Raw genomic sequence first — 14,936 nt, 5'->3', positions numbered from 1 at the left:
GAAAATGTGAATTTGATTTAAGAATGAGGGAAAAAATCCATTAAGTTTAAATTGTCCCATAAATAAGGCTCTAAAATTGTTGCAGTTGAGGTCACCACAGCAGTCGCACGCTCAGCCTCTCCTTAAAACGAGTTCCTTTAGAGGTGGTTGTGATACACTCTGTTTCCAAAAGTATTAACTCGTCTGTCATCGCACGCATATGAGCTTGACGTGCATCCCATTCTCAATCCATAGGGTTTAAGATGATGCCAGCCCACTCTTTGCAGCTATAATAGCTTCAACTTGTCTGGGAAGGCTTTCCACAAGGTTCAGGAGTCTATGGGAATTTTCTTACAGATGCGCATTTGTTAGGTCAGATACTGAGAAGGCCTGGCGCTCAATCTCTGCTCTAATTCATCCCAAAGGATTGAGGTCAGGACTCTGTGCAGGCCAGTGAAGTTCTTCTACACCAGACTCACTCATCCGTGTCTTTATAGACCTTGCTTTGTGCACTGATGCTCTCTCAGAGGCCATCCCAAAACTGTTCCCACAAAGTTTTGAGCATGAAATTGTCTAAAATGTCTTAATATGCTGAAGCTTTAAGAGCTCTTTTCACTGGAACTAAGGAGCCGAGCTCAACTCCTGAAAAACAGCCCAACACCATAATCCCCCCTTCCACCAAACTCCTCTTGGCACGATGCACTCAGACAAGTACGGTTCTTCTGGCAACTGCCAAACCCAGACTCATCTTTCGGATTGTCAGACAGAGTAGCATGATTCATCACTCACGGTGCCGCGCTAGAATTCACTGAGCTCCCGAGAGCAACCCATTCTTTCATAAATGCAGAAGCAGTCTGCATGCCTAGGTGCTCGATTTTTATACATCTATGGCCACAGCTGTGATCGCAACACCTGAATTCAGTGATTTGAATGGGTGAGTGGATACTTTTCGCGATATAGTGTATGTCAGCTTTTTAAAAGGGTGGGCAGGGAAGCTGACTGCCTGCAACCTTTAAGCCAGCCTGCCAGCTAGAATAGCTCGACCAGTCTCAATCTTCAATTGCTGCATAACGCTGACGTGTGTACATGTATTTGTCCCCAGAGATCAGCCGATAATCGTGGTGCCGTTTCATTGAGATAGTTTTATGACCTTCAGGATCATTGTACAGTTGCCTCTCAAAATGTTTCACTCCTCAGCGTTTCAGACACTCACTTCCATGTGTGAGAGACAGAGCCATGTCCTAGCAGAGTAGGTGATGGATGAGCTCGTAACTGTTTTAAGCACTCAAATGGACCCGCAGGAAGAAGATGTATCGCCCATCAAGCAGCTACGCCTGGCCTCTATAGAGAGGAGAGGATGGCAGGGACTGGTGAGGAATAAAATGGGGCTCCTCTAACAAATTTAAAAGTAGAAGAAAACTGTATATCACCTCTCCCAAGCTGTGCTACTGATAGCCCATCTCCTTCTCGTTCTGCCTCTCTCTGTACTCTTGACCTGTCAGTTAGAAACATAAAGGCTTCAATCGCTCCTATTTGGCTGACTCTTCTTTCCTTGACAGTCTCTGCTCATTTCTTGCTTTCCTTACTTTTCTCTCAAACACGCTGGTTTTCTCTTCTTTTTATTGTCCAATTCATTTAGTCTCCACATAAAGACTCCTATTATCCTCCTTTGTTGTCCTTCTGTACTGTACTGATAAATGATGAGTTCAATGACTCATTTGTCTTCACTCTCCACTTTGTGTCTCCACAGTTCTTTATCCTGCTCCTGCTCATCTTCTTCCTGGAAATTCTGTCTATCATGCTTTTCTTCATCTACCAGGATGAGGTAAGTTGCCACTATTACTCTCATCGTGTTATATTTTATGGGTTTTCCTCACCTGTGCAAGATATTAATGACTGTAGAAGAAACTCTCCAATACATTGCATGCCCTTCATATGTCAGAGAGATTGTCGATGTTTCAAAGTGGGGCTGGCATCTAAAATGATGCAGCTCAGTAGCAAGGTTGTTTTGAAGTTCATACAAGCAGTGCTGCGTATGTCAGCTGACATTTTGCATAAACAATGGCTCAATGGGGCTCGGGCTGGTGCACACGCGCCTTTGGAGAGATGTCTGTGTCACAGTTTCCTTTCCTTGTTAATAAATCATATTTCATCTCTGCTCATCTATTTTGGAGGAATTTCGTTGTAAATAAACAAGTCAGACAAGAGTAAATAAGGTGATGAGCCATCCCTCTGCTAATATGAATTTGTAATCCCTTCACATTTTCAGCTGAGGTTTTATTAATGCATTGAACGGATATGTTAAATTCCTCACATATTAGTTTTAATTATGGGCTTGAGGGCTGGCTTTTGAAATAGGTATGAAATTTTAACAATCAGTAAAAGAGCTTGATTTATGCCTTGTTTAACGGTAAAGACACAGATGAAAGCACCGACACTCTCTGCGTTCTGTCCACAAACATCCATCAAACTGAGAATAACAGACGTCATGTTGACAGTGGGTTTTAATCAGACTTGATGAGATTAGTGAGATTACTCAGCGAATTACACTGCAGAGTAAGTCTGGGTCAATGCAATCAATGGATAAATATTTTAAAATATAGCGCTTTTTATCGCAGTTCCTTTATGTTGGTCATCACAACTAAAATTACAATTAGAAATTGAACAAAAATGAGTGGGCAAATTAAACTGCAGTGAACAATAAAAACTATTTGCTTTTGTATAATTTAATGGTTCCCCCTTTAAATATTTTGTGTAACATGCAACAAAGTATTTTTATTTCATTACTGGAGATAAAAATCTTGATTTCATTCAGCTTTTTTTTAATCAATAAATTATCATTACTCGTAGCAATAATTGAAAGCCACAGAGACTGTTCGTCTTATAAGCAGTTCCTAAACAAAAGAAATAAAAGCATTTTTTCATTGTAATGTAAAATTAAGAAAACGCCTCAAGCAAGCTGAAGTTGGACCATTTTCATGAGAAAATTATGCTCGTATTTTTCTTTTATGCCTTTGATTTCATCGATTGAAATCATTAATCATTTAATCAGCAAGAGAAGCAGGCAAGTGAAGTGGACGCAAACTGTAGAGCCTTGTAATTAATTACTGGAAATTTCACAACTGCTTCCATTACATTATTCATCTGCTGGGACAGAGACCGCTACCACCAAAGACTTAGGCCAAGGACAACCCTGGTAGTAATTTCTTTGTAGATTTTGGTAAACAACAACCTACTTTGATATTTCCTTGTGTTTTTATTCGGATGATGTTTTCAGCCGTAGACCTTGGACCTGCGTCTACTTTGTTCTGGCTTTTATGTCTTCGCTGCTATAATTCTGGCACGATCATAGAATTGCTTAATGTGTCATATTTCCATCACAGTTTGTCTCTGGTACTCTAATTCTCTGAATACTTGTGGACTTGCAGGTTCCTCTGGGCTTTCATCCAATCAGCGGTACTCTGTTTAGCCTTTAATGAATGTTGTCTTGTGTCACGCCTCACCTTAGTATCTGTGTTCCTTAATGTTGAGTGTACCCCATTATTCAACCTCTAAATAATTCAGTTTTGTCTACCCAGGAGGCGATTAACGACAGAACAAAGTTTTAAAAAAATGTTAGGGATTCTGCAGAGCTTGGGCACTGTGGGAAATCATTCACAGTAAAGAATGGGTGGCCATTAACAGGGTGAACTCTCTCGCTTTTTAAACAGCCGGACGCAGGACACCTAAAAGTATTATTGTATCTTTATATAGTAGAAACTGTACCCTAATGGAAAAATGATTACAAAAAAATTTGAATATTACAAAGTCCCCCTCAGGAAACGACCGCATAAGTCATTTTTGTGTAAGCTGTTTTTATGATCTAGTTATTCTTTCATCCGTGGGATGTCACTTTAATACTGGATGGAACTCAGCTCTGTGGTAATCTAGAAAATCGAGCTTTTAGACATTTTATAAAAGGGCCTGTTTTGACACAAACCATTACTTTAACTTTTAATTAAGCATAGATGGTCAAAACAAACCTGAAATGGCTCCAGGTGGAAGTTCAGCTCCAGTTTCCAGATTGAAAAATGTCTTCTAACTTGGAAACAAACCTGTTAGTTAATGCACAATTTGCTTCACTGCTGCTGTTGGTAAAAAACCTGCATAAAGCAAATGATAGATGCATGTTTGGTGCTCAGAGCATAATGCACTTTCCTACAGGGTAGCATACTTACTGATTTTACTTATAACAAGCTTTAGTCTCATTGTTGACTGAACATTAAATCATAAAAAACACTCTTGTTACGTGCTGCGTCTAGAAAGACCACATACAGAATCCAGATTAGGCACAGCTGATAAAATGAGCTGCTATTGGCCATCAAATGAAGAATCAAAGTCCAATAAGAAAAGGAAAAAAATAAAGTACAAGGACAACACACAGAGCACAAGCAGATGGTAATTAGATATGTACAGGTGCAAAGGAGTTACAGACGGCTGCAGATGAAAGTCACAGTGGAGGGAAAGGAACAAAAATGGGAAGTAAAACCAAAATTTATCAAAAAAAACATGATGTGACCAGAAGAAAAATAAGTAACAGAAACATGAAGACACTGAAATGTGAAGACAAACATTAATCATGACGACAGAGACAAGCGAGCAAGGAAATGGGAATAAGATAACACTAGAAACAACAACAAAGGATGGGGAATCCACGGGGAACATGACAGCTTTAAGCAGTTTCAAGATATTTGACATCCATCCATCCACTTATCCAATTAAGGGCTGCCGAGCCGTTGTCACAGTGCAAGAGGGTGATTACTCGTTTTAGTTAGCTGTACCTAAACAAGTAGTAGGTTTTTTTAGTTGTAGGAGAACATAGTGTAAAAGTCTGAAATGTCTTGTTATAATATAGATTTTTTTCCACCCAAAAGAAACACTGTGGGGTGTTTATTATTTGGGGAGAATTTACTGTGTTATGATGTCAAACAGAAATGTTATTGAGTACAGACGTACAAACACCTCCTCCATCACTATAATAACATCCTGGAAGCTGCTGGGAGTACAAGACAATGTCATTCCTCCCGTATGCAAAGCCCTCCAGTTACCATAACTTAAACCGAGTGCAGCAGTAGGTGCATTTTGATGAACTCCATCCCCGTCTACAGGGATGGTCATGCTTAGTGGTCTGCTTTATTACACCTGCTTTAGCACTGATAAAAAGCTCTGTGATGTAGCTGCAAGCTACTTGCAACAGCCCACACATCTTGCATGCACCTGAAATGGTCATCGTTTGTTTCACTTTGTTGGCTACTAAGGATGATGAAAAGGTCCTGTGAGGTTAACTTCAGTGGACCCAGCGTGGCTCAGAATGTCAAAGGGAATAAAAATAAGTCTGACTCGGGGTGGGGTGGTGGTACTGAAAATTGATGTATGGTGCTTTATACTATCTCCATGTGGGTTTACTGCCTTGTCCTCTTGGCATTTTTATCACCTCGCGGGAAAATTACCCCATCGGACAAGCACCAACAAAGCAACAGAAACAGCAGATCACTTGCACTATTTTGTTTAGGGATCAGGAGACTGGCAGCACTATTAGAAGTACAATGTGATGCATACTGCTACCAATAATATCATACGTCACAGTAGCTGTATTATTAGTTGAGCCGCAGAGAAAATCTAATCTCATAACAACAAAGGTCTCTGCATTAAATTAAGTATAAAGGCTAATGAGCCTCTCACACCTCTTAAGTGTAGTCAGTTAATCCAGTGCTTGTTAACACAATACTATGCCAAGAAAATAAGCGCTTAGTGTTAATCACATATTTAAATGACGTCTGGTGTGTGGACAGTGTATTGCTTCTCCAAAGTATCCTAAAGAAGGAAATATCAGGAGAAAGCCAGTTCAACCAATAACATTCATGCATGGAGAGCTGAAGGGGAAGTGGAAATTCCAGGATCCGTTTGGCAAGTTGAAAGAATTTCATTTCAAACCTTTTATCATTTATAGCAGCAGCTTCAAGACCCCCAAAAAACAATCTTTCTCCATTTGTCATTCACAAGCCTAGTATCAAAAAATCTACAAAACAAGGGGCCCTTATCAAACACAATTTCCAATACGTCCCAGCGGTGAGTTCAGCACACATAATTTAAACCATACCTGCAAGCTGCTGATCAGGAAGAACCTTCAAGTTGGAGGCATCGAGAATAATGTGAGGTGATGGTAAGCAACAGTTTGTAGACTTTAATCTCCAGACATGCGAAACGGGTGTTAAAAGGTCTCAACCAAAGTGCAAGTAATAGAGTAAATACTTGGAAACCAACCACTGGAAAGTGGTAACACTGAAAAGGTCAATACAAGTGATTCAAATTATTGGCCGTTCCTCCTCCGGGTTCTTGATAAGTTACCCCCGGGGTCCATATAAAGCTGTTGCACAACTATATTGATAGGACCTCTCGTCCTAACCAATCAATAATGAAAAAGCTGTTTGTGTACACTGATTTAGAAAGCTTATTACATTAGCTTCCTGTACACTGCAGTAGATTGTACAGTTGTATTGGTTTTACAGCCGTCCACTGCAGAATGAAACCACCAGATATCAATATTTGGTTGTGAGTGCAGAGACACACACAGACTCCTTTACTGTGTGAGCGGCTGAAATGAAATCAATCAAATAGACATATCTATGAAGTAAGAATGCTCTTTGATTTAAGATTCAAATCCAATATCTGCTTGACACCAACACTGATACCCAGCAGACTTCTGCATCTGCTGGGATTTTTGAGTTCAAACACAGTCTGCAACAAAGGCCCTGTAGCAAAAATGTTTCATTTTGACATATATGAGTTAAAATGAAAAGAAGAACTCTGCTCTCAGATACTCTTAAACTGCTCTGTGTCATCAGCCTGTGATGTTCTTTTTTTAGGAACACTTATCATATTCACTTTTGAGCTGGAATGATTTCACCTCGGCGTGCTCCGTCTGCTTCTGCTAAGAAAATGCGACAATAGTGACATTAGGAGTTTAGATTTAAATTGAGGGGTTGAGAGAAAGGAAAATTAACATAATAGTGAGAACTTTAAGTCAAGAGTATATCTCTTAAGACCATTAAAGGCAACTTGTCTTGTGAAGCCATACTCTTAGAGGGATTAACAATGAAAGTTCAGACAAAAAACAACAATGACAACAACAAACTTCACAGCTCTCAGTAAGGTGAGGAATAAACAGGCAGTTTGGTGAACTGCTAATCATATGATATAATACACAGCTCTACAAGTGCTACTATTGTTTATTCAGTTATGTTCTATTAAAATCCTCTGAACTTAAATAACTAAAGTCTTTATGTTGTCACTAAAAATATAAATGATGCAAATCTGATCTGCATTTAGATGATTGCATAATTCAGCAATGAAAAAGTTGCACTACTAAAAATTTGCTTTTTAAGTTGTTTACGGTATAAACAGATTGTTTTTTTATAGACTTCATTAATATGAACTGCTTTCCTCATTCATAATTCTCCATTTAGTTGTTTTTCTGTTATTTGTGGAAAATAAATTGAATTCAAGCAAATTTCTTGTGTAATTATGCCGGATTACAAAACTGCAACACCAGTGGATTTGAGAAACTTATTTCTGCTGTCAGACTCACAAAGCTTTCATTCATTGTCATTTACTGTAATGTTTGGTGACTGCATGAAGCCTCTTCTTAGGAGTTTTGTTCAGCCTTCTCGTAAAATCAAAAAAGCCGATAAGCGGCATAAAAAGCAAGCGATTTGGGCTTTGTTCTGCTGTGGCTTCATCATAACATGAGCATCATTCTAGAGTGTAGCTCATCCTGTCAGGATCATTTGTGTCCTCAGCTCTACACGTTGGTACTTATGAGGTAAGAGCAAGATGAGATATTTCCTCAGTAGGTGTCTGTCATGGGTAGCAGTAATTACATATTCGCTTGTGCACTTTGGGACCCGTCAAGGTGAGCTAATGCAATCGTAAAAAGGAAGTCACAAAGAGCTATGGCCAGGCTTACCCACTACACCAAAAGGGTATTGGCCATTAAAATATAACATTAAAATATAATAGTGTCCCTGTTTCTTGTTGTACTGTAACATCGAAAAGCTTAATATGAAATACTGGCCACATGTTTTTGTGACTGTTAATCTCAGACAAACAATTAGTGCAAACAATTAGTTAATGGTTTGGAAACAAGCAGCTAAATCATGAGCCACTGATGTAGAAAAAAAGAAGTCTTGATGTACAAAACATGTAATATTAAATATCCTTTATAAATATTAATTCATGCCTTTTCCTTATGCAAATGAACAGATCCAATCAGACCTTATAAAAAAATGAGGTACTATGAGATATAACTAAAATCACTGGAATAGATTCAATCAGTGGATCTTGACTGACTGATTTCCAGTCAAACTTTGATGTCTATTGTACATATTTACATTTATAAATGTACATAACCACTTAGCTTACATTTCATTTCATTTTGACAGTAAAATAAACTGGCATATAAAAACAGTAATGAGATAGTTTCTCTTAAACATTTTCCATGGTTTGGTAATGATGGTAGAATTTTCCTATATTTACTGGATTACAATCAAATAGCTTAAAAACCAGTGTTATTCCCATCGATCCCAGGACTAACTACCAAATGAAGTCATGCCAAACTTAAATCCTGAAGTTAATCAGACAACAGATGACAGAGGAAGTCAGATATTCTCAAAGCTTTCATGAACGAGTGTCAATTTAGGAAACCTGGCTGTAGTTGAGACCTGCAGAGGAATAGTGCACACATCAAAAAAAAATACAAAATACAAAATCTGGAAACCAATCATTTATTTATTAACCATTAAGCTGCCAGAAAGATTCCCTGACAGTGTGCGAATGGGGTGCAGTTTGTCACAGTAGCCAAGCAAAGTAGTAAACGTAGACATTGGCAACTGCCCTAATTTCAATCATGCCTGTGATGGACTAACTAGGCTGTTACTGTCAGTCTGCAATGTGTTAAGTTTCAAAATGTAAGTTGTACTTTTGGTTTATGTTTTTATGTTTCAGTTCATAGGATGGTTTAGTCTTTTGGCCTTTTTCAGTTGATTTAACTATTTTTGAGGAACAAGTCAGGCTCCACTTAAAAGTACAAAATGTTTTTTTCTTATTGCTGTACATGCCAGAGAGAGTTTGTCATGGAAACTCCTTTGTTTTTGTTTTTTGTTAAGAATGCAAAGCTGTGACACCATGAGTGTAGTGGGTTGCTGGGTTGAGCTTCATGTTAGCACAGATACAGGAGAGAATCATCAGTGTAATCAAACAGTAGCAATGCCATGTTATTCATACATATCCAAAGAAAAGGAATTATAGTGCTACCCAGTCCTACCTTTCTCTTATTAAAAAATAAAGAGGGGGTGTTTTTGTGCTTACTCAAGTTAATCGAATGTTATTGGAGAGGTTTATAGCAACTCAAAAAAAAAAATAAGCGACTTAAACTACTTCTTTTAATGAATGAATGCATAGGTGCAATCAGCATCACAATGTGTCATTAAGAGGGAGGCCTACGGTTAAGGGTTGTTTTACAAGCCTCTAAAGACTACAGAGAACAGATGGTCCATACAAATTTGCTGAACACATTTCCAATGTACCCATAGCTGCAATATATTGTGTTGTAAATCATTCATGTGCTAAATAGATGGGTTAAAGCAAAGCATTATTAAATAATCCTAAGTGAACTTTCATGCCTCTGTGAACAATGAAGTGAAACACCTTTCATCTTGTTGGTTGGGTTTGAAATTAATATGTAGTTTTTCCAGCGAGAGAATGGATCGTGGTAAATTCTGCTGACACGCATCATTTCTCATGAGATCCAGCACCTGTTTCTGCTGTCAGGCGCTCTCACATCAGTGTCTCGTCTTCTTGGCCATGTTCCAGTTTTGTTCGCCTTAACGTGAAAAATTGGGAAATAACTTGATACGGGGAGGGAGAGAGAAAATGTATCCGCTTGTAAACAATCTACCGTACTTCATATACAGCTAAAGAGCAACCGTTCATGCAGTAAAGGAATCTACGGTACATGAAACCCACTGAAACCCTGTTTAACGTGTGATAGCTCCACTTTTTCCACATCATTACTGTTCTGGCATCAGCCATCAAAACATTTTAGCTTGTCAAGATATCAAAATGCCACACCGCTGTCAGAATACATTTCAAGCGTGAGAAATTTTCATTTCATGCCGACTGCAGTAATGCAATTAAGTAAACACCCCTGGCTAATCAAGTTACTAAAATACACCCACGTCAGGGCGATGTTTATATGAGAGACAAATTGAGATGATCGGCAAACCGACAAGACATTTGTTTGTGGAGTGCTGGAATAAGTGCAGCGGGGGAATATGCAGTTTGATTACTGCAGATGATGTTGAGGAATTCCAAACATGGTTATTATAGGTAATTTGAATTGCAATCAGGCAAAAGGCAAAAATATACTTAAATCTCGTCAACTTGTAATTGAAACCCGATATGATGAAGAATGTTGCATTTATATCACGGTGCTTTATAATTGAGGATTCTAATAAGGACAAAATTAACATAATGAGGAGTTTTATTCCTAAAAACAAGCAAAAAAGATGAAGTGTTTTTTCATTTGTAAATAGGGTCTCCATGTATTACATTCATAAACCACTACCAACATTATCAACATCCACAAGTAAAGTATGGCAGGATGGGGATTTTAACAAAAGGTTTAGGGTTAAGTCTAGGGGCTCTGCACTATAGCAATACCTCTTTAGGGTGCCTGTCTGTATTGGTGACCTTGAACCCTTTCTCTGGCACCTGCCTAGAGTGTGTTTACTTGTGTTTGCAGGCAGATGAAAGTCAGAAAGCTGAGCCATAGGAAAAAGATTAGGAAGTATCCTATCTGAATGAGAGGATGAACAGAATATTTGTCTGAACTATGTTCAAATGGTCCCAGTGGAAGGATAGTCTCAGAATATGAGGTGGAAAACCGTGTGATTGCCCCAGTTCTGCTTGGTACCGAGTTAACGCAGTAAATTATTCTACAACTTACATCTCAGTCTCCTCAAGAATTCTTTTTACACTGAAGAAACCTGGTTTCATCAGAGTTTACATAACAGGACAGCGTGTTTCTACTCTGAGGTAAAAGACGGGGCAAAAGAATCTGAAAGTCAACGTGACTGATTGCGTATGTGTTTTTACGTCTTTAAACCTAGTTTTTTTCCTGCTCTATCGGTGCATCATTTTTATGCTTCAAGTCATGCCTGCACGTCAGAGGGATTCTAATTTCAGTTTCACCTCTCAGTTGAACTACATTTTTCCTTCCTGTTAATTCAACAAGTTCAAGCCTACTTGAAGTTGGACTCCTAGGTATATTTTATTGCCTCAGATTATATATTTATTTTCTTAAGATGCAGCACAGTAAGAGCTAGCCTAATGTCTTAGGTACATGCCACGCCTACATCAGTGGTTCTGGTGTTATGGATTGAAAAATAGAAACTAAGTGTGGTTACTTATCTGTAGAGAGTATTTCACCTCGTGTCTGATAAAACAGTGTCAGTTGAGGGGTTTTATCATAAAATCCAAAAAGGCTTCTTGCAAAGGTTTACAATCCCTCTGAGCACTGTTAGCCTCAGGTGAACATCTGTGATATTACAAAGGCTTCACTGGCTCTTTAGGACAACATATAGAGCTGGGTGTGCGCTCTGATAGTGTGAGAGTTTATTTTGTTGGAAAAATCACAGTGGCACAAAGTGTGACATTACTAGGCTTGTTTAGAAAAACTCATTTGGGCTGTGCTGAAAAAACATGAAAATTGCCCAATCTGGCTGGTTGTCAGATTAAAAATATTTTTAAGATGCAAATTAGTTTGGGCAAATTTGTGCAGCTTACCTCCCCCAATCAATTCCAAAAGTCACACTAAACAACTCTTTTTCAAGACATGATTATAATGGAAATGGAAATCCAACAGTACGAATAAAAAGCACACAATGTAAAGGAGTTTTGTTCCAAAGACTCAGTTTGAATGAAATAAAAAAATGTGTCATTTAAAATACCTTTCAACCCCAGGTAGGCCAAGTATGGAGAAAAGTAAGATAACATACATATATGTACAGTGTTGTCTTCATTTTACATGCAAAAAAGTATGTGTGGCTCCCAGTGTTTTCTTTTCCATGGAAACTGGGTCCAAATGGCTTTTTGGGTGTTAAAGGTTGCCAACCCTTGCCCTAGAGTATGGAGGAATCTGTCCCTAAAAGATGTCACCTTTTTTTAATGAATAAAGATTGTTAACGTCAATATCTATTCAGCCAATCACATGACAGCAGCAATGTTTATATGGGTAATCATGTCGACATGATGAAGACAGCCTGCTGGATTTCAACACGAGCATCAGAATGAGGTATAATGTGATTAAAGTGACTTTGGATGCGGCATGCTTGTTGGTGCTAGAAAGACTGGTGTGAGTATGTCACAAATTACTGGTTTACTGCTGATCCGCTGGGCCGCAGCACCCACCCGGTCACTCCTGTCAGATCAGAACAGGAAACTGAGGCCACAATTCACACAGGCTCAACAAACCTTGACAACAGAAGATTAGAAAAACATTCAGCAATTGGATGAGTCTCGATTTCTGCTGTAACGTTCGAATGGTAAGTTCAGAAATTGTTGTAAACAACGTGAAATCATAAAATTCAACCTGCCTGTATTGACGGATTAGGTTTGTGATGGTGATATTTTCTTTAACACTTTAGTACCAACTGAGCATCGTTTAAATGCCACAGCCTACCTGAGTATCATGTCCTTACTGACCACAGGGTACCCATTTTCCGATGGCTGCTTCCAGCACAATAACACAGCGCGTCACAAAGCTCAAATCATTTTAAACTGGTTTCTTGAACATCACAATGAGTTCACTGTACTCAGATGGCCTCCACTGTCACCAGTTCTCAATGGGATGGATTCAAGTCGCATCAGGTTGGTATCATGGAGGTGAAGCCAGCAAATCTGCAGCAGCTCTGTGATTTGTTTCCAGGACCTTTTTAAATTAGTGTGATCACAGATATAAGGCAGTTTGAAGCAAAAAGTATTAGATAGATGGATGGATGGATGGATGGTGTGTTCAGATTTTAAAATTCTCAGCACAATTTCTACCAGGGGTTTGTATCAATCATTGCCTCAGCATTTTTTTTTTTAAATTTGAAATTCTTGCTGCAGTCTGTCACTGGCTGTTCCTGTCTGGAACACATAAAATGAGCTATCCTACGGCTGAATCTTAGAATAAACAATCCAACGTACCAGAGTAACTGGGATGCCAAAGCTTAGTATTATACAGACGTGGCTAAATTAGCTGTGTTCTTTGCAACTTTTGTCATTTAAATAATTAATGACTTTTTTTAAATAAACAAAAGAGTCAAAGCCTCAGCAAACAAGACCAACTTATAATAGCCACAGCAGTCAGCCTACACGTGCACCTCTCACCGAGGCACATATAAAAGGCATTTGTGCTGCTCTCTTTTGCTGCCACAATGCTGACCTGAAAGCTTTTCCTTGTTGATGCTGCTGGTGCTGTGCATGCAGCATTTCAATAATCCAACCTCGACTCCAGTATCCACCTGTGAGGCTCAGAGTCAGTGCTCCAGAGAAGTTATTATTTTTTCATCACTATCTGTTTGATTGTGATGAGTCACAATGGCAAAGGCGTGACGTCAGTGCGAACACTGTGTGCACTCTCTGTTTAGACACAGCAGGCTTTCTGAACTATAGTGAAGGAAATGCAGCAGCTAAAAGGTGATAAGACCTCAGGAAAAAGGATCAGAATAGTTCTGTGATGTAAAACTGTTAAGGACAGATTGAAGGCACTGGATGACAGCTTCAGAAAAATGCTTCTGTTTGCTGTCAATAGCTGCAGGCAAAAGGCTTTAAGAGATATTCAGCTGCACATCAGAATAGTTTCACATGGTTTTTTAGAACATCAACGCTGAAACCAGGCACCAGAGGAATGCCTATATATCAGTTGAATTTCATTGTGCAGCATCTTGTATTAACGCCTAATGCCATGATTGAAGCTGTTAAAGTATCATCCTTCAAAGCCTTGATTCCACTGCTTCGCTGCTTTCTGAGAGTGGCATTGATTGTCTACTCGTTTGCCAAGTTTGCCAAGTGTTAATCAGGAACTGATTAGAAGCAGTGGATGGAAAAGAGCTGGGGCTGTATTTGATTTGCCTCAGCTAAGGACAGAGATTAGTCACTTAAAGGGGCTTGCCACCCGCTTTAATAATTAACATATGTCATCACTGCTTCCCTGGACACAAGAAAAACTCCGTCAGCAGCTTTAAATGTGAGACCTGCGTGTCCTGGTTGCTGGCTTTCGCGCTTGAGAAGAAGGTTGCCTAAAATATTGAGCAATCTGTCCCGAGGCACAGAAAAAACGTAAGCCGATTCTTCAGAAGGACAGCATCTCCCTATAAACCCTTTTCGAAATGCAGTGTAACGCTTTGATTTAAGCTCATATTCTAGGGGAAGCAAGTTCTTCTGGAGTCAAAAGAAATGCTCTGGAAAACCTGACTTTGGCTCATTTTTGATAGATGTCCTGGGCAGAGATGGGCAGTAACTGTAATCCGATTACTTTTTTCGAGTAATGAGTAAAGTAAGGGATTGCTATTGCAAAAACGGTAATTAGATTACCGTTACTTTCCCGTAGGAACGCTGCGTTACTGCGTTACTAAAACTGTGATTTTTTTTGCGAGAATGTCTCATGACAGTGACGTAAGCGAGTGCGACGTTTGTGACAACAGCTGTGTGCAGATCAACAGTGGATCATATATCAAGTACTGGAGAGAGTATGAGCGTGCAGCGTTTAAAGCGTGGAAGTACTGACCTTACTTTAAGTTTGATTCCATAAAAAGTGACAAAAACATTAGCGTCCATCGTGCGTGGGAAGAAAACTTCTTTTTGCAGCGAAAAAA

At 39.1% G+C, this 14,936-nt stretch overlaps 1 protein-coding gene across 3 annotated transcripts in view; it reads left to right on the top strand.

Moving 5' to 3' along the window:
- Positions 1 to 14,936, top strand: part of tspan4a (tetraspanin 4a) — a 158,203-nt gene that overhangs the window by 115,016 nt on the left and 28,251 nt on the right. For all 3 annotated transcript variants that reach the window (XM_005743931.2, XM_005743930.1, XM_013913570.1), the window contains one exon: positions 1,730 to 1,804. In XM_005743931.2, coding sequence (XP_005743988.1) covers positions 1,730 to 1,804 — 75 coding nt within the window. The remainder of the gene's footprint in view (positions 1 to 1,729; positions 1,805 to 14,936) is intronic.

This window comes from Pundamilia nyererei, unplaced genomic scaffold (assembly GCF_000239375.1).
Source record: "Pundamilia nyererei isolate P.nyererei 1_Seehausen unplaced genomic scaffold, PunNye1.0 scaffold00137, whole genome shotgun sequence".
NCBI classification, from domain to species: Eukaryota; Metazoa; Chordata; class Actinopteri; order Cichliformes; family Cichlidae; genus Pundamilia; species Pundamilia nyererei.
The sequence above is the reverse complement of the archived record's forward strand: the minus strand, read 5'-3'. Positions and strand labels throughout refer to the sequence as shown.